This window comes from Tursiops truncatus, chromosome 2 (genome assembly GCF_011762595.2).
Source record: "Tursiops truncatus isolate mTurTru1 chromosome 2, mTurTru1.mat.Y, whole genome shotgun sequence".
Taxonomy (NCBI): Eukaryota; Metazoa; Chordata; class Mammalia; order Artiodactyla; family Delphinidae; genus Tursiops; species Tursiops truncatus.
This window is the reverse complement of record NC_047035.1, coordinates 34,629,662-34,653,903: the sequence shown is the minus strand read 5'-3', so window position 1 is coordinate 34,653,903 and position 24,242 is coordinate 34,629,662. Positions and strand designations below refer to the sequence as shown.

Here is a 24,242-nt window from a genome sequence, read left to right as displayed (position 1 = left end):
TTGTTAATTTTCTTTATTGTTTGACTATTTTCCATTTAATTGACTTATTTTTATTCTTATACTTACGTTGGCTTTAATTTGCACTTGCTCTAGTTTCTGAAGAAAATTAGATGATTTTTAAACCTTTCTTCTTTTCTAATATAAAGTTATAAATTTCCTTCTAAGTAGTTCTTTAGTTGCATCCTACAAATTAAGGTTATATTTTTCATTACCATTTTGTTAGAAATATTTTCTAGTTTCCTCTGTCATTTTCTTTAACCCATGGGTTATTTAGAAGTATCTAATTCCCATCTGTTGGAGATTTATAAAATATTTTATTGATCTACAATTCCATTGTGGTAAGAGAACATACTCTGTAAGATGTCAGTCTTTCAAATCTTGGTGAGTCTTATTTTATGACCCAGTATCTGTTCTATCTTGGTGCATGTTCCTGCACACCAGTAAGAATGTATATTTTGCAGCTGTTGGGTAAAGGGTGGTGTATCTGATTGCCTTTTATGTTTTATCTTCTTTGGTATTTAATAGTGTTTTATCACACAGTAGAAGTGTTGAGTAAAAACAAATTCTCAATTTTAACTCTGTGAGATAGTGCTAACTAAGAAAGTGATGGTGTTCCTCACCAAATGCAAAATTTAAATAATCAGTTATTTCATTGTACTGTGAATCTGTTCTGCTGTAATGGGGGCTTGAGAGTGGTAAACTAATAGTATGAACTATTATGGTCAATTTGGCCTATAGATAATTTTTTCAGGCCAAAGATATTTGAGCAAAAACATTTTGTTTCAATTTCGTCATGAATTGTAATTTGAAAAATTAAAACATAAACTACCAAGTAAATAAGTCATTTTGGCAAAAGATGAATACTTAAATTTGATAAAGAAAAACTAGGTGGATTAGATATTCATGTGAATCTATGTAAGACGTGGGGCTTAACATTTATATTTCAAATCTAGTAACACAAGGTTTAGAGTCTACCTTGAATTCTAGAATGTTCTTTCAATAATCTTCAGCTTTGAGTAGACATAAGTTTTAACCAGAATGTCACAGTATGTTCAGTTACAGTGGTGTAGTAGAGTCCCTGCTGGGAAACAAAGGATTCTGTGTACCAGAGCCAGATGCACAACATTCCAGAACGAAAATTAGAGGGCCACACAAGAAACTAATTCAGGACAAGCCAGAGCTGTCATCTTTTTTCCTTGACTTATGTTTGTTTTTATCTTTAATATCCCATAACTTAAAGACAATGATATAAAATTAATACTACTTAACACTATGATATATGATCTTATGTTACATGATAAGGAAATAAGAGAGGGAAGAAAACAAAGATATTTTAATAAAAATGTATTCTGAAGTAAATAATGAAGAAATACTTATGACAACTACAGTCCTTATTTCTTTAACTGGTCACATGGTCATAGGTGGTATTTGTAACTACTTTCTTCTACTATGGTTTTTTTTTTTTTTTTTAACATCTTTATTGCAGTATAATTGCTTTACAGTGGTGTGTTTCTGCTATACAACAAAGTGAATCAGTTATACATATACATATGTTCCCATATCTCTTCCCTCTTGCATCTCCCTCCCTCCCACCCTCCCTATCCCACCCCTCTAGGTGGTCACAAACCACCGAGCTGATCTCCCTGTGCTATGCGGCTCTAGTGAGTTGGATGGACCTAGAGTCTGTCATACAGAGTGAAGTAAGTCAGAAAGAGAAAAACAAATACCGTATGCTAACACATATATATGGAATCTAAGAAAAAAAGGGTGATGAAGAACCTAGGGGTAAGACGGAATAAAGACACAGACCTACTAGAGAATGGACTTGAGGATATGGGGAGGGGGAAGGGTAAGCTGTGACAAAGTGAGAGAGTGGCATGGACATATATACACTGTCATATTTTTAATGTTTTCCTTCTGTTAAAAAAGGTCAGTTGAACAATACAAATTGTTTGGTATTGTGGGTCCAATATAGTATTGATGTGTGGCCTTTACGTCTGAGACATATGGACATTTAATTAGTTCTCTTCATCAACAGGGGTGATTTGGGGGCAGTTTCACTTTCTTGGACACATGTGCCTGATTATCAGAAGGTTCTCGATAAGTTTTGCATATAACCTTGCCATCTGCTTATCTGTGAAACAGCTGTTTCCTTCATGCATTATTTTAAAGTAGCCTGCTCTATATGGCTTCCCAAACTCTTCTTAGGATACTTGTTTTTGCATCTTGAAGACCTCCTTTGTGTATTGAAAGCAGAGAAGCAATTTTAAAAGCTATTTCCCCCCAAAAATATATTAATTAAAATCTTGGATTTCCAGCAGTGTTTTCATAGAAAAAGGTACCCATTCTGTTGATCCTTTTCTCATGATGTTTACTCTTTTTAACTCTGCAACAGATATAGAGGGCAGGGGTTCTTTATAAGAGCCAAGAGCAGGTGGCACTTGAGGTCCTGCCAGAAAGGTTCACTGTTACAGAAGATGTTATTTTTAGGAAGAGGTTATGGTGCCCTGAAATGTTTGAAAACGAACGTCTGTAGGGAATTCAAAGTAACAGTCTGTGCTCTTGAAGCCTCTTCTTGTGGATAAGACAGAAATATATAAAAACCTAAATAGCAGTATAAACAGGTTATATTGAGTTGCAAATGGTTCGCAGTGTCAGTGCTGAAGATACCAGAGCAAAGGAAATCCCTGTGGCCATGACAGGGTTGGGTTGAACACTGGAGACTGAGTATTTTGAGAGACAGAAGGAAAGCAGTGTTAAGGCCATTTCTTGTTCTTCAGCCATCTCTGACTCATTGTATATTTTGGTAAGGAATGGACTACCTCTTAATTTTTTTTTTTTTTTTTGCGGTACGCGGGCCTCTCACTGTTGTGGCCTCTCCCGTTGCGGACGGAGCACAGGCTCCGGACGCACAGGCTCCGGACGCGCAGGCTCAGCGGCCATGGCTCACGGACCCAGCCGCTCCGTGGCATGTGGGATCTTCCCGGACCGGGGCACGAACCCCTGTCCCCTGCATTGGCAGGCGAACTCTCAACCACTGCGCCACCAGGGAAGCCCCTACCTCATAATTTTTATCTTCTCTTTGCAGCCTGAAGAGTTGAGAGAAATCATTGAGAAGACTAGAGAGATGGAGCAGAACAATGGCCACTACTTTGACACAGCAATTGTGAACTCGGATCTTGATAAAGCCTATCAGGAATTGCTTAGGTTGATTAACAAACTTGATACTGAACCTCAGTGGGTGCCATCCACTTGGCTGAGGTGAAGGAAACATCCATTCTGTGGCATGATTGGACTTGATCTGGCAAACTGCCAATAGGAAGATAGCCCTGATACCTGAGCAAGTCTCTGAGAAGGTGGCAGGCAGTATAAATTGTAGACCTGTTCTTAGATCTTCAACTAGTGAGAAGAAAATCCCCTTAGGCAATTCATTAACAGCATTCTTTATTCTCTGTACATGGGCTTTAGAGGTTCTTGCCTCATTTGGGGATTTTAAATGGAAGTTTTCAACAGAGCAGTTCCATTTTATCCACATAAAAACCTTTTAATTCTGTTTTCATCTAACCAACTCTTTTCTGCCTAGTCATATTTCCATGAAAAACTTTTGTGTGTATACACAATGGTCCATGTCTCACATAGTAATAAATATTGATGTTATTTAACAGTTAACTTAAATGACTTCATGGGAATTTGTGGGTGAAGGGAAACTGCTTCTGTGCACTGGGCAAGACAACAGTATTTGGTTAGTCACCAGAACTACTTTAAAAAAAAATGGTGCCACTTTGGTCTGGAGCTGCTCTGTTGTTAGGTTTGAATTCATTTGTATGTCTTTTAATGCATAAAAACATTCCGTTAGAAGCACCAATTTTTTAGCCCAAACTTGTGGATCAGACTTCACTGCACATGTGAAAGGTTTATGCAACAGTCACACCTGTTTTAGACTCTGCTCTAAAACATGTACAACATATGCTGATCTTTTTAAAGGTATAATGGTTTTCTGAATTTTTTTCTTTAATCGTTGCAACGGATTGGGTAACTTTTACTTCCTTTTCCTGATCTGCATAGTACAATAGAATGTATAAGTTACATTTTTACGAATGGCAGATATTGATATAAACTCTGTTGACTGTTAAGTTTCTTCCTCATGATGCAAATAGTTTTTTACATGCATAAAAGGACATAGCACATTTGACAGTTTCTTCATTTTTATATATGAGCACAGTATAATTTGATGACTGTGCCATATATGTAGGTAATAAACTGGAATTTGTGATCAATACAGTTGCTGTACTGTATACTGATATTTAATGGATTGACAAATGGTCATTGATTACACTTGTTCAGCATTGGAATAAAATTATATGAGGGAAATGATATGACAATTGACTTTGAGATCAGAAGGAAAAGATGACCTGAAAGTCATTTGAACATTTTAGGAAAAGAACATTGCAGGGGAAAAGTTAAGCATATAGAAATAGGTTTTTATCCTGATAAGGTCTGCCTCTTATGATCAGAAGGCAACAAGCTAAATCATAAAACATTTAAGCTAATGAAACTTTCATACTGTCTCTATAGCTTGTAGCTTTAAAATTCAACTTCTGTAATTGGCATGGAAAGTTAATTTGTAGTATTTTCAAGGCTTAAGGGATGGTGTGATGTGTGACAAACAACCTCAAATGTGAATGTCTTGATTTTATTTATATGGTGACTTTAGCTACAATTCCTGTTCCCAAAGCTAAACACTGGAATAATACTGAATTGTCACTTAATTTAACATAAGCAACTGTTTTTAATGAGTAGTTTGTCTCAGTGTCATGTACATACTTGAGTTTTTCTCCTTTGCATAATATTATTTGAACAAATTGTAGACAGTTTATATGCTGCCTTTTTCTGTTGAAATTCACATGGCCTCAAAGTTGGCTGTGGAATATATCTTGTGTGGAAATACTTTCAAGATAATGTTCCTTAGGAAGAAAGTTAACATTCCTAGGTTGAGGTAAGGAATGCCATACATACTGTCTCTTCAGGTCTGAAACACTCCAGTTTATGGCAGGAAAATGCAAAGGTCACAGTGATTTTCAGCACTGAAAACAAGGCACTGTAAGTACTTAATCTTTTCAGTTTTCCAGTATACTTTCTCTTTAGGAATGAAAGGTAGTCTGTGGTAGACAGTGGAGTTTTGTGAGCTGCTTATCATAACTGACAACTATTTTCAACCCTACGATCTAAAACGTTTGCAGTTTGAGTCAAGTTAGAATGAGATTTCAGGCGGTGTCAGTAAGCGGCTGCCGCGCTAGTCCCTGAGTTACCTGTAGACCACAGGGCCAACACTAGGGCCATGTGCTATGCAGACTCAGGCATGGCTTTAACAAGCAAGTCCAAGTCCCCTACCGAGGCACATGCTATGCCGTAGTATACTTCTTGAAAATCTAAGCTGATGAGGTATTTTGGGGATCAGTTAAGTCCTATATATTTTTCTCCTTCCTCATCAGCAGTGGTAGAGGGATAGAAATGTTTATATCCCAACTTTCCTCAATCCTGGTGATATGGATGTGCTGATATTCGACATAGTCCCTACAAAGTGAAAACTGAGTTGTTGCTGACTTCCTTGAAAGAAAATGGAAAAAAGCCTTGCTCTCCACCTAGTTGTGCCCTACACCGCTCTGGCCAATTCCATTTCCTGTCCCTCTGTGGTTCTGATTGGAGACCCCAGTGTGGAGGGAGGTCTTAACCACTTATAGGAATGATACCAATCGCTAATGAAATGTACGTTAGTTCAAGTAAGGAAATAATCTTCCTTTACTAAATTTCCTTAAGTCAGAACAAACAGAAAGGAGAATAGTGTTTAGATTAATCCAGATTTGCTTTCTATGAAAATCTAATGTCTGGATTTTTTTTTTCTTTTTCTCATGGCCTAAGGAATAATTTGAATGTAATTCTGTGAATGTGTGTGGAAAATTTAAACCAGGGATTTAGCCTTAATAAAGGTAACCTTTCTGACATCTATTGTTAATTCTCCTTTGTACTCTTATCCTGCCTGTATCTGCACTCTGTTGTTTTGAGATGTAACAAACACTGCACATTGTAATGTAAAAATAAAAAGTAAAATTATATTTCAAATTTAAAAAGTCACTGAATACTTTCTCTTGCTGTGTTTATATCCTCTACCATTCAAGGTGTCAACACATCTAAAATGACCCACCCTTGTCTTCAAGTTTTGCCAGAATCAAGTCCGTTGGAACCTCTGGGTGAAACACAAATACGTTTTAATTTATTCTTCACAGTGGGGGAGTGCCCCCTACTGGCACAAATGTAGGTTCTGTTTCCTTAATTGTTTAAACTGTATTAAAGATGATAGATAGATAGATAGATGATAGACAACTTAAAGCTGCGAACTCTGGAACTAGTTTTCTGGGGAAGAAGGTACGTAATACTCAGGCGAATTCCACTACATGCAACCACCAATTTGAGAACACTGAGGATAGGATGACTTGTTGACAAATATATAACATATTTTCATTCTCCATTCTTCATCCCTCCCCTTTTTCTATAATACCTACTCTGTATCATCTCCCAAAGGAGGCCAATCATGTACCAGAAAGTGTTTGTTGTTACACATACACACACATGCTACCCCAGTCCAGCTTTCTATTCCTATTCCTGATCTACTCCCTTCCCATACAGCTCCAGTCACCCCAACCCTACACAACAAATTTTCTGTCCACTCTTGTCTCTTTCTTTTTAACAATATGCTAAACTGTAAAATCTTCTACACTTACTTATGTAGGGAGGGTAGCCAAAGCCAGTAAGTACCAGAGGTTTATGGTGCCACAGGAAAAACTCTAGGGTACTTCTCTGGCTTAGTTCCTTAAGTTGAACATAAATTTATCTAAATGAAAACCCACGAAACCTGGCTCTCTGCATCTACTTTCCAGCTAATTTTTGCCCCCTACAGAGCCGTACATACATACATACCACTTAAGAACCAAGGCTCTGAAATCAAGATACATTTGGCCTGCCTTCCACCTGCAAAATGGAGATGATGGTATTTATAACTCACTAGAGTGTTGTTGGGAGGATTAAATATTAAGCAGTTCATTGTTACCTATTTATTTTCAAGACTTACGAACTCAGTTGTTGGTTTTCCAATCACTACTGAATTTACATTGAATCTGAGATTTTATTGTGAGCAGCAACAGGATTTCCTAAAAATCAGCTCCTCCAGGACAGGCCTTATGTCTTTACCTTTACCCAAAGTTTTTAACATAGGGGAGGCAAAAAGGATAGAAGTTAAGGATGTAAAAATTCTGAAGGTAGACTGCCTGGATTTAAATCTGGGATTCACCACTTCAAGCTCATTGTGCCTCAAAATTTTCTTCTGTGAAATGCAGGATTAAAACAATATGTACCTCTTAATGGTTGTTGTGATGAGATAATAATAGATAAAACACAAATGTCTAATACCACTAAGCTATTTTATAGTAGGTCTTTGTTAAATGTATGCAAAATTATTTTAAAATTACCTACTTTAAAATTAGCCTATGCTGTGATATCAGTTGATTTAAACACAATACGGTTAAGGCTAGTGTCACAATTTCACTAATTAAAAACTGTTCCATGGCCAATCATGTCAAACAATGCCTATAACTGAGTGCAGGCAAGCCTGAGTAATCATGGATGGCTCACACCAGATCAAACTACTAAAAACCTCAGTCACCCAATATGGTCATTCAAATGCCTCAAGTTGTTACTGATTATAAAATACTACAGTTACCTTATTACTCTCAAATGGGAATTAATTATTTTTTCTTAGAAAAAACAGCAGTAATAATAAGCCCTCTTAACTCATTGGCAATCATATTTATTAGTATCCCAAAATTCAACAATCACTCACTCACCTCAGTAAGTTTATGAAGGGGGGAAAAGGGAAGCTACCCACTTCATACATGTCTGCAGAGAAAGCTCTTTTTGGATGCCAATCCCATGTGGTGATCTGAGCATAAGAACACAACTTAGCAGTAAATTCATTAAAAAAGGAACAACTCATTTTTAAATCATTTTACTGTATATTACCATAGTCACATTTGAATTGGCAGAACTGTTCCCATGACAGACAAGACAGACCTGTCATTCAAGGAAGAATAAGTGAAGGTTTTCATAATGTTTGAGGAGAAGTCCCACAGTAACTAACACAAGGATGGCTGCAGCAATCTCAGACAACGGTGTGCAAGTAGGTAGGAACAAAGGGTGTTCCAGCAGTAGCTGGCCTACGTGTGTTGGCCTGAGACCACTGCTGTTTCCTAAGGGGAATTTCTTAATATGTTGGTAAGCAGGTCACTTGCAACAGACATGTAAGTGGAGTAGGGTGACACTTCGCAGAATAAATTCTGTAAGTTTCTGGGCAGGTTCTCCAAATGTCATTGGTGATAAATGGTTGTTGAATTATGATTCTGCAAAGGTAATCCCATAAACAGACAACAGGGAATTTTACAACTGGTGAAATTCTTAGGCTAAAAATTAAATAGCCACACATACCAAACCTACACACCGTGAATTAAAATGATGCCATGTTAGGCCTTCTGAAGGAATCAGAGCAGGAAAGATTATTCAAAGAGAAGATCCTCATCCTTCTCTTCAGCCAGAAGATTAGCAGGTTCCATCACCTCTCCAGCTGCCTTCCGTTGTTCCAAGTCCTTCTCAGACTTTTCCTTGAGAATCTTTTTCTTCTCCTGTATTTTCTTTAACCTATAAAATAAAATAAAGGAGGGAATTTTCTGAATGCTGTTTTGGTACTAAGTAGAATTGATTTCTTCTAGTTTTGTAACAAGGATAATAAACACCTACAAAGTAGAACAAAATTCTACCTTTATTAATTTCAATTTCAGTAACATATTTATAACCCATTAAAAAAAAAAAAAAGATTTGAGGTAGAATACACACACATTTTAAGCTAATAACTGATTTCAAAAGCTCCTGTCTCAGGGTGAATAAACTTTGATGTCCATTCCCTGATAATGGAACAGGTTTTCAGCATTCAGACACTAAAATTTTGGATCATTCAATCTGGATTACCACAACCCTGAACATCAACTGAAGGACAAACTAAATTTTGCTAATTACGATTATAAATCATACTCAGAAGCTACTCAAGGTCCAAGACAGCTATGTCTTTCCTGAATACGCCTGCCTTCACCTATCTCCCACTTCTCTGAAACTGACACACTGACCCCTGCACACCACCTATTTAGTATTTATTGTCCCTACTAGCTCTAAATGTTCAGAGCTAATTCCTGTACAGGTATCATTTCTCTCCAAGTACTCTGACTTTCTAATGGTATGATTTATATTATTATGTAATGTCCCCAAGTACTTTATACCTTCTCCTGGAACATTTCCAACATGCAATACATATTTGTTGATTGACTGATTAATTCCAGTTTCTTTTTATGTGGGAGACACCCCATCTAAATCATTGTTTCATTTTAAAGAATTATCGAGGCTATTTATAGTTTCTCTGAAGGGCCTGAGTTTTCAGAGATGCCATATTTTAGGTGTGTGCAAAACTTGGCACAGATCTATCTCCACAGCCTTTGGCAATATTATTTCCTTGTTTCTTATCAGAATAAAATACAAGTTGTACTAATTCTTTTTTTTTTTTGCCCGCGCTGCACTGCATGTGGGATCTTAGTTCCCTGACCAGGGATCAAACCCATGGCCCCTGCAATGGAAGCGTGGAGTCTTAACCACTGCCAGGGAAGTCCCAAGCTGTGCTAATTCTAAAGAACATAAGCCAACATGTCTCAGCAAATCGAGCTTTTGGAATATGGAAAAACAAAAAATGATCAATAACTGCAAATTCCAACAAACCTATAGAACTCTTCTCTCTCTCTCTCATCCAGCTCTGTGATGATATAAGCAAGGGTACGTTCAATCCGGGGAATGATGACTAGGGTTTAAAAAATATATATATAGTGAGAACTTCAAATCTTTTTTCAAATTGCCAGTGCTCATTTGTATAACAGTAACTTATTTTTTCTAACTGTAAAATAAAGGTACATTTAATGCAAAAAACAAAAACACAGGGAAATAAAATGAAGTATAATCCAACCACTCTATAGTTAACTAATTATAAATATTTTGGAATATGCCCTCATACTGTCTTTTCTATGGACAGGTAACACTGGACCATGATATATATACAACACTGAATACACTGAATTTATATGAATATGTAACATTGAACCATATGTTACAAATAGATGTTATTTTAAATACAACAGCAATCCATTGTTAAAAACTGGAGCATTGAGCAGAGAGAATACAGTAAGTTGAATTTTGTGTCAATCATAAGGTTCTACTTTACACAGAATTTGCCTATTCTGCTTCTAGAATGTGAACTTCTTGTGAACTGAAACTGTTACCTTATCCATTTTGTTTTGCTTGCAATTCCATGCAAGAGGATGGCACAAGCAAGCAGTCAGGAAATGTGTTTTAAGTTTTTAAACAATGAGATAACTTCCTCTTTAACACTAATAGAGCCCAACCAAAATAATTTCCTTGCTGCTCAAATTTTGCTCCTTTCTTACTTTAAAATTGAATAAGTGTTGCTTTAATGAAAACTGAGTTTCTTAAGCAAAAAGTACTGTGGCAACATTCAGCAGTCATAGTTTTAAAATAATGAAATGAGAGATGGAAAATAAATGCATTCAATGGGAAAATTTATTTTTAGAAATCAAGAAGAACAGCAAGAGAACAGGACATAAGGCCTAAGAAAGACAGCTTTAAAGTTTAATACTTCATGTGTTCAAAAACATTTATCACTCAGTCATTGGAAAGAACTTACAAAAACATTAGGGCTCTTGAGAAATAGTTTCACCTTTTATTCATGAATAATCAGAAATGAGTAAAACATTCCGTACTTTTTAACTCACCACTCTCCTCTAACTACCCGCTAAATCATACACACACTTCTATCAAAGGATTTACTAACAGTTATCTGTATTACTGACTCACTGCCCTTCCTACTGTGGGCAGGGGCAACATCTTATTCAGCAGGTGATCAGTGCCTGATTCCTAGTAGGTCCGTGACAAATGTGGAGGTGCGGACAAGAGGATGGACAAAGAGCCTCACAGCAGCTTACACTCACCATGTTCAATGGCATTTACACGCCTGTTGGTTATCTTAATAGCTTCATCCAAAGTAACAAAGGAAGTCTAAAATAAGAGGATAAATTAATAATGTAAGCACAAAGTCTTCCTACTCATGCCCTGTCCACCACTTGCCTTCACTCAGCACTTGTAGAAACATTTGGAAACCAAGACTACTTCAACATACTTAAAGAACAGAAAATTCTTATGAGATTTCCATAGAGCTAACATGATTTCCATTCTATTAGAATTTGTTTACTTCAGACTCACCTGAAGTTATAAAGATGGCATGAGAAGAGAAACATACACTAATGACCTAGATATATATTAACTGGCTACAAAGCAGGGGGGGAAAAAAAAGGCTTTCATGCATAAACCATATTATATTTGCATTTAAATCTATATTGACTATTGCTGTTCTCACCTAGCCAAGAGTGAAACTATACCATTGCACAAACATTTTGTTAGTAGTAAAAAGTAGGGACAATGGTGCAGAAGCCACCATTTCAGAAACTTACCTGCAGCGAAGCTAGTTCCACCAGTAGTTCCACTGCTTTGGCATAATTCCTCTTCAGTTTAGCCAACTGTTCACCTCCTCTGGCTAAACCAGTCAGTTCATAACCTGAAAGAACCAGTCAGACAACATTCGTATTTAGGGTGTAATCTTCCCCATAAACTTCCCAAAAGAAGATAAGTCAGAATAATACCAAACATGGAAAAACAAATTCACTAACCCAAACATTAAGTGCCCATTTCACTCCCCCAAAACTGTAGGACATGTTGCTGAGTAGTTTTGCACAAGGATACTTTCTAAATCTAACTATAGGAGAAGTTACCTTGCTGGATTAACGAATGCACCCCTTCCCTTTGTAGATTATACTGCCTGATGCCCCAGTACGGTTGACACTCTCTGTTAACAGGTGACTCACTAGAATATTCTACTTCTTTATTCAAGCAGTACTAAATATTTGATGTGAACCAATTTAATATGAGGGCCAAAGAAAGAATATTGTTGTTTCTATGAAAGAAAGTTGATTAGTTTGGAAAGACTCAACAAAGATGCGTTACTACCTGAAACATGCTGTCAAATTAGGAAAAGGTGAGACAATTATAAAAAAATCGGGCAGGCTGGCTATAAAAGTCTAGGAAGATTCAGCATTCAGATTGTATCACAGTGCCTAAGATCTTACTGTACTTTAAAAAGACCCAAACTGGAAATTATAAACAATACATTGTGGGTGTGGTTTATGCAGACAGACAACATGGAAGTCTAATCAGTGGATTCATACTCAAAGAAAGGCCATGGCCTTATATTTTTAAAATTGCAAATGACTATAAATTTCTTGGTTGAAATAAAATATTTTAAGCAATGTATAATGTTTTGTGACTCCCTGCAATAACACTTTTTTGATTAACTGATAAACTATTGTCCCAAATATATCTGATAAGAAGGCTTCTGGACTTCCCTGGCGGTCCAGTGATTAAGACTCCACACTCCCAATGCAGGGGGCATGGGTTTGATCCCTGGTCGGGGAACTAAGATCCCACATGCTGCCCGGCGAGGCCAAAAAAAAAATAAAAAAAAAAAGAAGGTTTCCAACACTGGAACCACTGAACTCTAAGCAGGTCTATTTATCATCATTTTCCAGAATAAGTTTCATTTAAAGAGGAACTGGAAGAACCCAGAGACACACACATAAAAAGTTTCACACTTACTGTCAGTTCCTTCATGGTAATGTTCAAATACTGGCAAAGTAACACCTGTTAAACACAGAAACATATATGGATTCACAAACATGTCCTTGAAGTACTGTTTCTGAAGTACTGTTTCTTAACCACTGTTTCCTGTGTTTCTTTTTCAGCAAATACTCAAAAGCCAAGAGATTGCCTGGAACTGTAACTGGTTTCAATGAATGAATTTAGGAACCTTCCTTAAGTGTTCATTCCTATTCAAAAGTCAAATTATCCTTAGTAAGGGATCTGGCTGTTACAATGTTTGTTTTTTTTTTCTTTCATCTTTGAGGTATACATAATATACAAATAATTGCACATATTTAATGTATACATTTTGATGAGTATAGAAATATGCATATACCCATGATACCATCATCACAATTAAGGTAATAAACATATCCATCACCTCCAAAAGATTTGTGTCCCTTTTCCTGTGTGTATGTGTTAAGAACACTCAACATGAGATCTACTTTCTTAAGCTTTTCAGTGCACAACACCCTATTAACTGTAACTATACTACTGTACAGCAGGTCTCTAAAATGTATTTATCTTGTATAACTGTAACTTCACATCCACTGAACAATAGCTTTCCCCACCCCCATCCCCTGGCAACCACCAGTAAACAAGTTTTAACATGTAAAGCCAAACAACTTTGTCTAAGGAGAAAAGATTAATTGGGCCATCAAGATCTTGCTGTATAAACGGGTTAATTTAAAAATGTTATCTTTTCTCTGCCAAGAGTTCCAAAGGGTTGAAAAGTTACCTGCTACATTATCTTTCTTTGCTCTAATCTTCACTTGGGCTTTATTTACATTTTGGATTACTGTGGTGCTGCAGAAAAAGAAAAGGCCTTGATTTAGTTGAGTTTTTAGAGTGAGAAATAAACCAGCAGGGACCCATCAGGTGACTTCAACAAAAGTAAGATGTCATGATTATGCTTTGATGATTGTCTTCTTTCAGAAAAGAACAATCACTGCTACCAGAGGAGGGCCTCAGAGAGCAAAGTATGAACAATATTCAAACATTAGCCATAAGAATACAAAGAATGATTTTAATGTACATGGGCTGCTTAAGTTTTCAATCAGACATGTGGTGCATGGATGTGACTTTAGGGATTTTCTTTCCACTAATGTAATTTGGAGAAAACGTTCCTTCCTTCTGGGTTTGCTGTTCAAATCTGTAGGTGTGCCTAAGCAGGAGTTCAATTCCTTTACCTTGGAATCTATCTAATTTCCATCTGGCTTTGTCTGACTCCCCACCTGTTACTATCACAAAATAAAGTGTCTTCCTCAAAACCACCCTAAAACACCTTCACATACCACATACACACTATTTATTCCCGCCCTCTCATGGAAAAGTCAATGCAAATTGTTATCCTACCAACACTGGCAAAAATTAAAAGTCTACTACTTCAAAACGTCTTATGACAAAAAAAAAAAAAAGGTCGGGTTTCCCTGGTGGTGCAGTGGTTGAGAGTCCGCCTGCCCCGGTCCAGGAAGATCCCACATGCCGCGGAACAGCTGGGCCCGTGAGCCATGGCTGCTGAGCCTACTGTCCGGAGCCTGTGCTCCGCAATGGGAGAGGCCACAACAGTGAGAGGCCCGCGTACCGCAAAAAAAAAAAAAAAAAAAAGGTCTTATGCCCCTCAAGCTGTAAGACTGTCCACAGGTAATGTTCCCAGATAACACAAACTAAGAATGGAGGCATTGTGTTATTGGTAAAGAAGACTAAAATCAAAAACCCTGAAAACTTCCACTTCTGCCCCTGAGTAGTCATTTGACTTTAGGAAGGCACTAAACTTAAACTGAGAACAACAATGCTCGCCTGGTCCACCTCACAGGCTTATTTGGAGAACCAAATGACATAACCAAACATAACATATGTAAAGCAATAACTAAGCCATTTTGTACACTTTGTAAAGCACACATTGACATATGCCATAAAGTCCATGCCCTTTAAACAACCAATTCCATTCTCAAAAATTTTCCTAAGGAAATAATTCAACAGAAATTTAAAAATATATACATAAAGATGTTCATGGCACCTTTTCTAATAATCCAAATATCTGAAAATCAACCCAAAGGCCCACCATTACAGGAAAACGTTAATACATTATCATACATCTAAAGATTATGCAGCTATGTGAAAATAGGGAAAAATGTTTATGATACAATACTAAATGAAAATGGACTGTAAAATATTAAGTATTCTGTGCCTGCAACTATGTAACAGATACACGTGGGTGGTAATAAACACAAAAGTGTTAAGGTGATGGGGTTAAAAGTGTTCTTATTATTACTATATCATTTGTCTTTAATGCTTATGTATTTTTTTTAAATTAAAAGAGGCTTTTACATGAAATTATGAACATGATAGCACTTTGTTTTTCAAAACACCCCACTTAAGTGTTCTTACCTGAAGTCCCCTGCTGTGAACTTGGCCTCAGCAAGTGAAAAGGCAGCTTCTCTCATCACTTCACCCATCAACATTTTAGTCTGGAAAAGCAAAAACCAACAGCCAATAAAACCAAGTTTTTTTACAGGGAAAAATCATATCATAATCATGTTCCTTTAACAACCATCAGTATTTTACACCAGGTGTACATGTAAATATTGATTTGGTAACAATAAAATAAATATATCCAATTTTGCTTGAACAGTTTTGGTTATGGTTACTAACAATGTTGCAAAACCATGAGTTTTATAATTAAAATACTGGAACAAAGGCACTAAGAAATAGAAAACTGAATCTTTACTGAAGGGCCGACCTTATTCCTGAATGAGTCCATGCTGTTTTGCTCAAATTAATCTTTTAAATTCACTATACTGCTCTCAAAATCCTAATGGCACAGTGATTCTAAAATCTGGAATATTTAATGTTTGAGAATACACAATAATTTTTTTTGAAAGAGAAGAAAAACTGGGACAGGTGGGTAGAAAGTTACCAGACAGGCCAGAGGACAGTTATAATAAATTCTGGGGAAAGAGCATTTCGGGCATTAGAAACAGCTAATGCAAAGGTCCTAGAGGAGGATATTAGAAAAAAAGCTCCAAATGAGATCAGAGGGGCAGGCAGGGGCCAGAGCAGATCAAGTGGGGTTTGGGGGCAAGAGTAAAGAGTTTGAATCTTATTAAATGTACTTTCTGAAACTTGTTACATTTACAATGGCATTTTTACTTTTGAAAGAAAAATGTTTAATTAAAATGCCAACAGTCGTGCTGGATTTTCCATAGACACTTCTAAAATAAATACAATTCTAAGCAAACTTCACTCTACCTCTATTATCTTCTTAAGGATCTGTCGAAATCGAAGAGTTAAGGCATCAGATTTTTTCTTTAGGAGGTTTCGACCTGTCTGTGCTCCTTTTAACCGAGCCCTCATGATGGTCTGTGCCCTATGTAAATAAAGTTAAAGACATTTAAAATAAAAATACTTCCCCAATATGGTGTTAAAATTATGCGAATTCCTTGATGTCATGAGAGCAAGAATATATACCATTTGTAACTGACAGGCTTAATTGGTTTCTCAATACTGTAGATTTCCACCCTCAGTGTTCCATAAATAAGAAGTCTTTTTTATTTAAAACAGAAACAATCCTTTAATAAGAACTTAATAATTTGATAAATAAGTTAATAAATAACATTAATAATTTAATAAATTATAATAATAAATATTACTTAATTGGTTAATAATTTAATAAATTTTATTATGATTTAATAAATATTTATTAGAACTATTTTATGATACCAGCATAGTTTAAATAATTACTTGATTTGTGAGTTAAAACAGTATATGTTTCCATTAGGTATGCACTAAGAAAAAAAAATCTGTCCAATGATATATGTCAAAATTTGAAATGCATTTACCTTCAGGACCAACAATTCTACTTTAAGGGATTTATCCCCCTGATTTACTCCCACATGTACACAAAAACATGTACAAGGTCAAGAACGAGTAGTCCAGCCTTATTTATAATAGCAAAAGGGTGGGAACAAGTTAAATGTTCCACAAATCACGGTTCATCATACAACAGAATGATATGAAGCCATTAAAAAAAAAGAGGAAGGTAGATCTGCATGTGCTCCTCATATTACATTGTCTCAGTTATGCACAGTAAGGGATGAATGTGCTTATATAAAGAGAATAGTTCTAGAGAGGTTCACAGAAAGTGGTAACAGTTTCCTTTGGAAAGTGAGGTTGAGTGAAAAAGATGGATTTACTTTTTACTACTATATTCTGTTTTACCTTCTGTATTTCATACCACAATCATTTATCACTTTTTCCATTAAAAGTGTGGCATTGAAGTGTTTTGATATCATCAATTAAGACTCTACTACCAATCACTTTACTAATTTGTAAATGACTCCAGGTAACAAATGACACATATAAGTAAACACTTCTGAGAAGTGACAAGCCACTTAAATCTCCTTACCTCCCTATTTCAATCTTTTCTCATCAGAAACCCCAAAACCAAAGTCAAGAAAGCAACAGCAGAAATTGACATTTCCATTCTTGCTACCATATGCCAGATAAAATTTAATAATGAGAAAGGATAATAAGATTCAATAATCAATTGTATAACATACCTAAAGTGATTTAAGGGGACATAATTTCATATGACTGGTGTTATTACCAACTGCAAAATAGTTTTTGCTAAACTTCTGACTAAATTCTTAGATTATACTGAATCTTCTACCATAGGCCAAAGATTACTAAAATAATTCTATAGCTGGAAGGGGCTTTAGACATTATCTTAAAAGATAGGAAAACGAAGCTCAGAAAAGTGAAACGACTTTCCCACAGTCACTCGGTGAAGAAAATGCAGAGCAAGGCCTGAAACAGATTTCTGACTCCAGGGATTTAACCAAGGTTCAAACCTAGGTCCACTGTACCCCAACCATGTGCCATACTACCTCACCTATAGATTAAGGGGACATAATTCAGGTGAACAGTTCTGTCTTTGAAAAACTAGCTATCAGTGGCTGAATTTGCACTGACTAGCTTCACTGGAGGTCTAACCAAGTGAAGCTGGTTCAGCTTCCAGCCTGAGCAAGAGCTATGCACCCCAATGTACCGTGTTGTTGACACTAACCACCAGACTTTGGGCTCAAAGAGTTGAACCAAATTTAAGTCAAGCCCTAGTACTGCAAATGGCAGCAAGTTTACAGTAAAAAGGTGAACTGGTTCATAAAACTGAATTCACCACGCTAATTTTAATTTCCTCCTATATTTAATTTATTTTCTCATGAAACAGACAAATTTTAATTCCTGAGACTCAAAGAGTGACTTGCCCAAAGGCTTATAGCCAGTATGTAGGAGAACCTGGATGTGACTGACTTCTGTTGACTCCAAATCCGTCATGCCTCTTTTGCTTCCACTCTAAACTTGTTTTGCTCTCTCTGGTGCCTAAGTGGGTGACAGCCCCATTTCACAGGATAACACTGTAAGGTAGTAGTGTCTGAAACAGAAGTCACTAGTGTGTTTCCTAGCCTCGCTCTTTAAACACTTGTTATTTTACAAGTTACAGAGCTGCTTGGCCCTACAAAAAATGTTTGACCTTCAGCTAGGATGATGACTTTGCTTCCAGCTGAATCAAAAACATCTGACTACATGACAAAGTACCTGCTGATAAGCCTTGGGGAAAATACTTAGAGAAGCAGTTACTTCCTGCACCTGATTTTCCTCTCAATCGGCAAGCTGAGTGCTCTCAAATAGCAATTTTCACATTCACAAACCTATCATTCTTGTCTAAGCCCAAAGAGTGTATTTTCACCTCTTAGTCTCAAAGTAAAAACAAAACAAAACAAAATGTTAACATTCTGACTACTAGCAAAGATAAACACAGCCAGACATTAAAACTGTGAAAACAGATATTATTCAGTAACCACTGACAGCAGGGGAAAGAGCTGAGCTCCTTTCTGATTGTGCACAGGTGATTAGGCATTTTAAAATGAGCGAGGAGAGTGAGAGTGGATGCGAGTCAGAGAAAAATTCCAAAAGGTTGGGCATTGGAAATGCCATCAGGCCAGCTGTGTCTGCTAGCAGGCAATTAAGGAAGGGAGGTCAGGGGCATAGTCTCAGGTGTTGCATAGAACAAAGAGTAAATTCTGGCTGGATGAGTTTTCTCAAGCAGGCATTTTACTAGGGGCTGGAGTCATTCTAGGAACATAGCCTTAGGCTACTAGAAGCCATGCTAGAGTCTGGTGTCTCTTAGGGCAGAGGTTTGGATGGAGTCAGTCTTTAAGTGCTGGGAGTTCTACAGTCCTCACTACCCCAGGGTAGTCCTGAGCCTTATCTATTTCACAGGCACTGCCTTTCTCCACAACTGACTTACTTCCCACCTAGGACTAACAGCTATTAGAAAGTCAATAGGCAAAGGCAGAAACCAAACAAACAAAATCCCCTTCATTTCGTTAAAAGCTGTAGCCACCCAGGTAGGTACAGAAATCTAGGTTTGGGGGTTAAAATACAACTCTTATTTTAAAGCATCCTCAGATTCTCTGAGAAAAAGTCAAAATAAAGAAAAACAGCAGAACACCCCCAAAGAGATAGGACCACAATCAAAAGATCTAAGTGTCAAAGCCAAAACTGATTTTCTGCTCCTCAGTGAAAAAAAGAGGAAAAGGAAGAGGGGGAGGGGGAGAGGGCAAATAAGAACAATCCTCACCTTCCACAAGTTGTTAGGCACGTTTGAGAAAACTTAAAATTTTTCTCCTGACAAAGAATTCAGGCCCAAAGAGAAAAGGAGGCCACAACTGAACAGACTCCACGGCATGGGTTCATTTAAGTAACATTTTTTGTGGACCTTCTGTGGATTAATAATCAAGACACTTCTCATCCTGGAGAGAGCTCACAGTCCAGTGGTAAATATACATAAACAAATATGCACTTTACAATGTGATGGGTGATATTAACAGAAGTCTGAATGACATGCAACAGTGACAGACAAAAGGAGTGCCTCGGAAATTCAGGTCTAGCTTCCCACCACATGTGACATTTCAGGGGATCTTGGAAAATGAGTATGGGTATCCAAGATCGAACCTGACGCCCACTTTAGGGCGATTCGATTCAACACCCAAATTGGTTTAGAAGGCTGCTTCCCACCGCAGTAGACTTCTCTTCTCAAAGCATTTATCAGGGCTTCCCTGGTGGCGCAGTGGTTGAGAGTCCGCCTGCCGATGCAGGGGACGCGGGTTCGTGCCCCGGTCCGAGAAGATCCCACACGCCGCGGAGCGGCTGGGCCCGTGAGCCATGGCCGCTGAGCCTGCGCGTCCGGAGCCTGTGCCCCACAACGGGAGAGGCCACAACAGTGAGAAGCCCGCGTACCGCAAAAAAAAAACAAAAAACAAGCATTTATCAAACTTCGTCCGCTTGTCTATCCCTCCACTAAACTGTGAGCCCTGTTAGGGCAAGAGTGGCGACGATTCATAGTTATATAAATCCAGTGTCCGGATCAATAAGGGAATATGGAATGAATGGCTCGATTAATGACTAAAGTCAGCTGATCTCTACAAAAGCCAGCAGGCCGGGCGCCTGTTCTCACGGGCTGGACTTGCCCTGTCCAGTCTGGTTCACTCAGAGGAATGTGTAAGGGGCCCCTCAGGGAGCCTCGCCCTGGACTCACGAGAAGAGACTGGAGAGAGCTCAGGTCGGCCCAGGAAACAAGGAGCCCCGCTGCTGGTCCAGGGTATGTAGGGACAGCGGCTCGGGCAGGTCTTCCTGAACACCTGTTCGTTCCATTCTTTTACTTACATTCTCGAGGGAAAGATTTCAATTCGGTCTTTGGCCGACATTCTGACGATGTCTGTTCGGCCCGGGTCCCTGGCCGGACAATCGTGGCTGCAACAAGCCCACCCACTGAGTCTAGCGCTACCTGAGTCAGCTGGTTGTGTCCCGTGACCCCCTGGCGTTGCTAAGAGGCAGCCAAGATACGCCTTCTTAACTTCCGCTTCCTGTCGGTAGGGGTTGGGGGTAGGGGTGTGGGGAAGGCGACAGGAAGAAGGCGATGCCCGGATGTTGAGGCGCGCGCACCCCGGAACCGCCTCTCATTTCCGGTTCGTCTTCTAGCCCCCCCCCCCCCCGCCCCGCCCTCCCCCCCCCCCCCAGTCTGCAGCTCCCAGGCGGCTGCGCAGGGCGAGGCGAAAGAACAGGGAAGAGTACACTCCTTCTCTTCCTCCACTTTTCATTTTTGGTCACAGCGCCACCTCATGGTTGACTAAAGATTTCAGAGAGGATTTATTTTTCAGGGACAAGGAATCAGAGTCCTCCCTCTTACCTGCGCCTTGAAGGTTACTTAGCGAAAGCTAAAGACAGTGAGAAAACGTACTTTTCAGGTCCTCCTAAGGTCCACATTCTTCTTTGTTCTCGGAGGACCTGGACTCCATGGTCAGTGACGAAGAGGGGCCTCCATCCTGTTGGCGCTTGCGTGCTGCGAGGTGGTTCCGCATGCGCGGTGGGGTCGAGCGAAGCGCACGCTGAGGAGAGTCGGCGGCTGCTACGGGTGCATCAAGTCTGGTCTCTCCGATTGAAGAGCGTGGCGCCGGACACCAGTGCGGGATTCACACACATACCTCAGGTGACTAGTCGCCCCGATCGGTTTCTCCAGGAATTCACTTTGCTTGTGTCCAGTGACATGGGTGATCGATAGAGGGTAGGCCCCGGGCTAACACCCCCTCCTTCTCCCGTCCCTGCGCGGGAAGTGTCTGCACACAGCTGCCACCGCCCGCCGGCTCCGTGTCGGTCTCCCCGTGTAGCAGAGGTGTCATGGTGCGAACGGAGGCCTCTCGTGAAGGGAGGCGGGCCGAGTGACTGAACAGCCCTTTCAGTGTGCTTCAAGTGGGGACGCCGTGAGGTGGGGCGGCCTTGGGAGAATGCCGTGACGCCCCCGCCCCGGGACGCGAACACTTTGCCCTTTCCGGGCCTGAGAGTTCCATCCTTTTTTTCTTTTTTTTTCCTTCCGCCCCAGCAAATACTCTCAATTGTAACCAGACCTGGCACTTCAAGGAACCCGTTGATTGGGCCACGATATTGACAAGAGTTGGGTTAAAAAAAAGATCCAAGTTTGTTCATCTGATAAGTGATAGTAAAAAAATCGAAGCTGCTTTCGCCCTGTGTTGCTGGAGTGGTGCGTTTCTGGAGAGTGAGTCGCTCCTTAAGATGGCACTAAAAGATCCTATTGAAGAATTTATTACTTTTCGTATCGGTTTGCCGTGTTTCAGCACCGATGAGAATAGACTTGTAGAAATACGCGCTGTGATCTTACGGTTAAGCAGAACTAAAACACATAAGATACGGGAATTTCAGGTCCCTTTTGTCAGCGCCCCAAACTTAGGCTACTTTAACGTTCATTAACAAGAAACATTGTTTCTTGGGGAAAAGGTGTAGCAAAGAAGTCTTGTTTTTTCTACCGATTTAAGCTGTTATCCAAGGGGAAAAAACCTTGTAACTCTGTGTCTTTCAACAGTTTGGAATTATTTACATAGAGCTTTACTGCCTCTTCTCAGTTCATTGGCTGCCACATGACAGTTAGCGATTCTCAAAACATCTCAAAAAGATGCACAGTAATGTTTTTAGAGATGGGTGCTTCCTATTTCAATGACAGTGAACTAGTTTAAAAGCTTTATTTGTGTAGCATTTATGTAGTAAAAACGAGCATTCAGAACGTAACTAAGTGTTAGGGCCGAATCAGAATGATCACGGGAGTTGCCTCTATCACATCATACTTTACTTTGGAAACGAATGTGGACTTCTGTATCCATTATGGCGACTTGACCATGCAGTGGTTTAAGAAGTCCTGCCTACTGTTTGACCAGGCAAAATTACTGACATTGCAGGGTATTTGAAATTATCTTGGAATTCAGTTCATGTATTTTGAAAGATGTGTGTTCTTTACTGGAGAACACATACTGTATTGTAGTACTCTGACATATTGAGGCTTTGTGGGTTAAACTCTGGAGTCAATGTCAGATGACCTGGATTTAGCTCCTGTTGTACTTAGTAAGCATTTGTCTTTGAGGAAGTCATTTAATACTTTATTTTAATAATAATTGTTTAATGAATTAAGTTACAAAATGGAATTGATACCTCCTTTGCCTTTTAATAGCTTATATTTGTATAGCACATTACACTTTCCAAATTTTATCACATGTATATTATTTCATTTGATACCCGCCACAAACCGGTGAAGTACATGGCACACACTAGAAACTACAGTTAATGGGAATGCATTTCCCAAGCAGCCACAGCTAGTAAGTAGGAGAGCGAAGTCTAGAACTATTCCCAAAGTCAGGCTATGCTACTTGCCTGACTTGAGGACCCTATTGAGGGCAAAATAAAATAAGTCGAAGTGCTTTGAAAATTATGTAAAAGGGCTGATAGATACTTGATGTGTGACTCCTATTTTCCTGACTGATTTTTTTCAAAGTTAGTGTTATTAGCATAATATTTCCATAAATAAGGAGATAGGTTCAAAATCTGTTAACCATTATGCAGGTTCTTTTGCAAAGTAGATTTTTTTTATACTCCATTACTTGTCTTTTACTGGGAATGACATACCATTAGCAGTATTCCTTTATTTACACCGTCTATTGCAAAGAGACTTGTACCTCCTGAAGCATTAGCATCCATATCTCCCTTCAGGATTCTTTTACACGATTGCCTATGTTCTTTTACAATTGAATTAAGTCTTGCTTCTCCAAAATTATTGGCTTTACTATTTGAAGAAACTTGGTGAGTAAAAGCGGTTAGCACCTGTTAAATCTCTTAAAACTGTTTCATACATTTCCATAACGTTTATTTTTATATCCAGTTTGAAACTTTTTCAGCTCTCAAATTTTAGTACTTTACATGCAGATATTTGACAACAGTTGTCCAAGAAAAAAAAAAGCCCTGTTTAAAAATGAAACAACCAGCTCAGCTGTTTCTTGGTGGGTAATTGAATGTCTGCTTCCCTTTATTTGCTAAATCCCTGTTTTGTCAGGCTTCAAAGAGAAATACATCTCTGCCACTATTATTAATATGCAGCTTTATTTTTTGTTATACGGGATAGGTTAATACTAATAGTTTGCACTAATTTATAGTTTATGTTCCAGCACTGAATATGTACATTGATAGTGCTTTTTGTTTAAGATGTTTTACTGATTGTCATGTATTTATCAGTGATATTGAGAGAAAATATAGCCTGACGTATAAGACACAAACTATGGATTCAAACTTCATAGGTTCAGATTTTGACTGTCACTTGTTAGCAGTATATGACAAAACAAGATGCTTAACCCATGCTTCATGTTTTTCATCTATAAAATGGGGAAGACTAGGAGGAAAGTGATACCTCAGGGAGATAGGCAGTGGCCAGATAATAT

At 38.5% G+C, this 24,242-nt stretch overlaps 3 protein-coding genes across 15 annotated transcripts in view; 2 read left to right on the top strand and 1 right to left on the bottom strand.

The window, feature by feature from the left end:
* PALS1 (protein associated with LIN7 1, MAGUK p55 family member) overlaps positions 1–6,137 on the top strand; it is a 100,394-nt gene extending 94,257 nt beyond the window's left edge. For all 8 annotated transcript variants that reach the window (XM_073800338.1, XM_073800336.1, XM_073800337.1 and 5 more), the window contains one exon: positions 3,089–6,137. In XM_073800338.1, the coding sequence (XP_073656439.1) occupies positions 3,089–3,265 (177 nt within the window). In that variant the 3' untranslated portion in view covers positions 3,266–6,137. The remainder of the gene's footprint in view (positions 1–3,088) is intronic.
* Positions 6,138–7,845: 1,708 nt separating this feature from the next.
* On the bottom strand, positions 7,846–21,337 carry ATP6V1D (ATPase H+ transporting V1 subunit D). Of its 4 annotated transcripts, none has more exons than XM_033851036.2 (9): positions 21,209–21,337; positions 16,159–16,276; positions 15,298–15,377; positions 13,646–13,713; positions 12,865–12,909; positions 11,667–11,770; positions 11,148–11,214; positions 9,868–9,946; positions 7,846–8,745 (listed from the first exon to the last, which is right to left on the bottom strand). In XM_033851036.2, exons 1-9 carry the CDS (start codon positions 21,232–21,234, stop codon positions 8,604–8,606), a joined length of 729 nt encoding a protein of 242 aa, XP_033706927.1. In that variant the 5' UTR covers positions 21,235–21,337; the 3' UTR covers positions 7,846–8,603. The 4 variants fall into 4 exon arrangements, with proteins under 4 accessions (XP_033706927.1, XP_073656442.1, XP_019777902.1 ...); XM_073800341.1 differs by lacking the exon at positions 21,209–21,337 and adding an exon at positions 21,158–21,176; XM_019922343.2 differs by lacking the exon at positions 21,209–21,337 and adding an exon at positions 20,635–20,792.
* Positions 21,318–24,242, top strand: part of EIF2S1 (eukaryotic translation initiation factor 2 subunit alpha) — a 19,191-nt gene continuing 16,266 nt past the window's right edge. The window contains exon 1 of one of the 3 annotated variants that reach the window (XM_033851033.2): positions 21,318–21,457. The gene's annotated coding sequence lies outside the window, so the exon portion shown is untranslated. Of the gene's footprint in view, positions 21,458–22,001; positions 22,022–24,242 lie in introns of those variants that run through there. The other 2 variants (XM_033851035.2, XM_019922304.3) reach the window with 2 other exon arrangements.

Bases quoted from the DNA above. Each gene is read 5' to 3' on its own strand.
- ATP6V1D (XM_019922343.2), bottom strand. From the start codon at position 20,675: ATGTCGGCCAAAGACCGAATTGAAATCTTTCCCTCGAGAAT. The intron at 13,714-15,297 runs GTAAGAACACTT...CTTTTTCTGCAG, and splicing joins TTCACAGCAGGGGACTTCAG to CACCACAGTAATCCAAAATG. The intron at 9,947-11,147 runs GTGAGTGTAAGC...TTTAAACCCTAG, and splicing joins TGTAAATGCCATTGAACATG to TCATCATTCCCCGGATTGAA.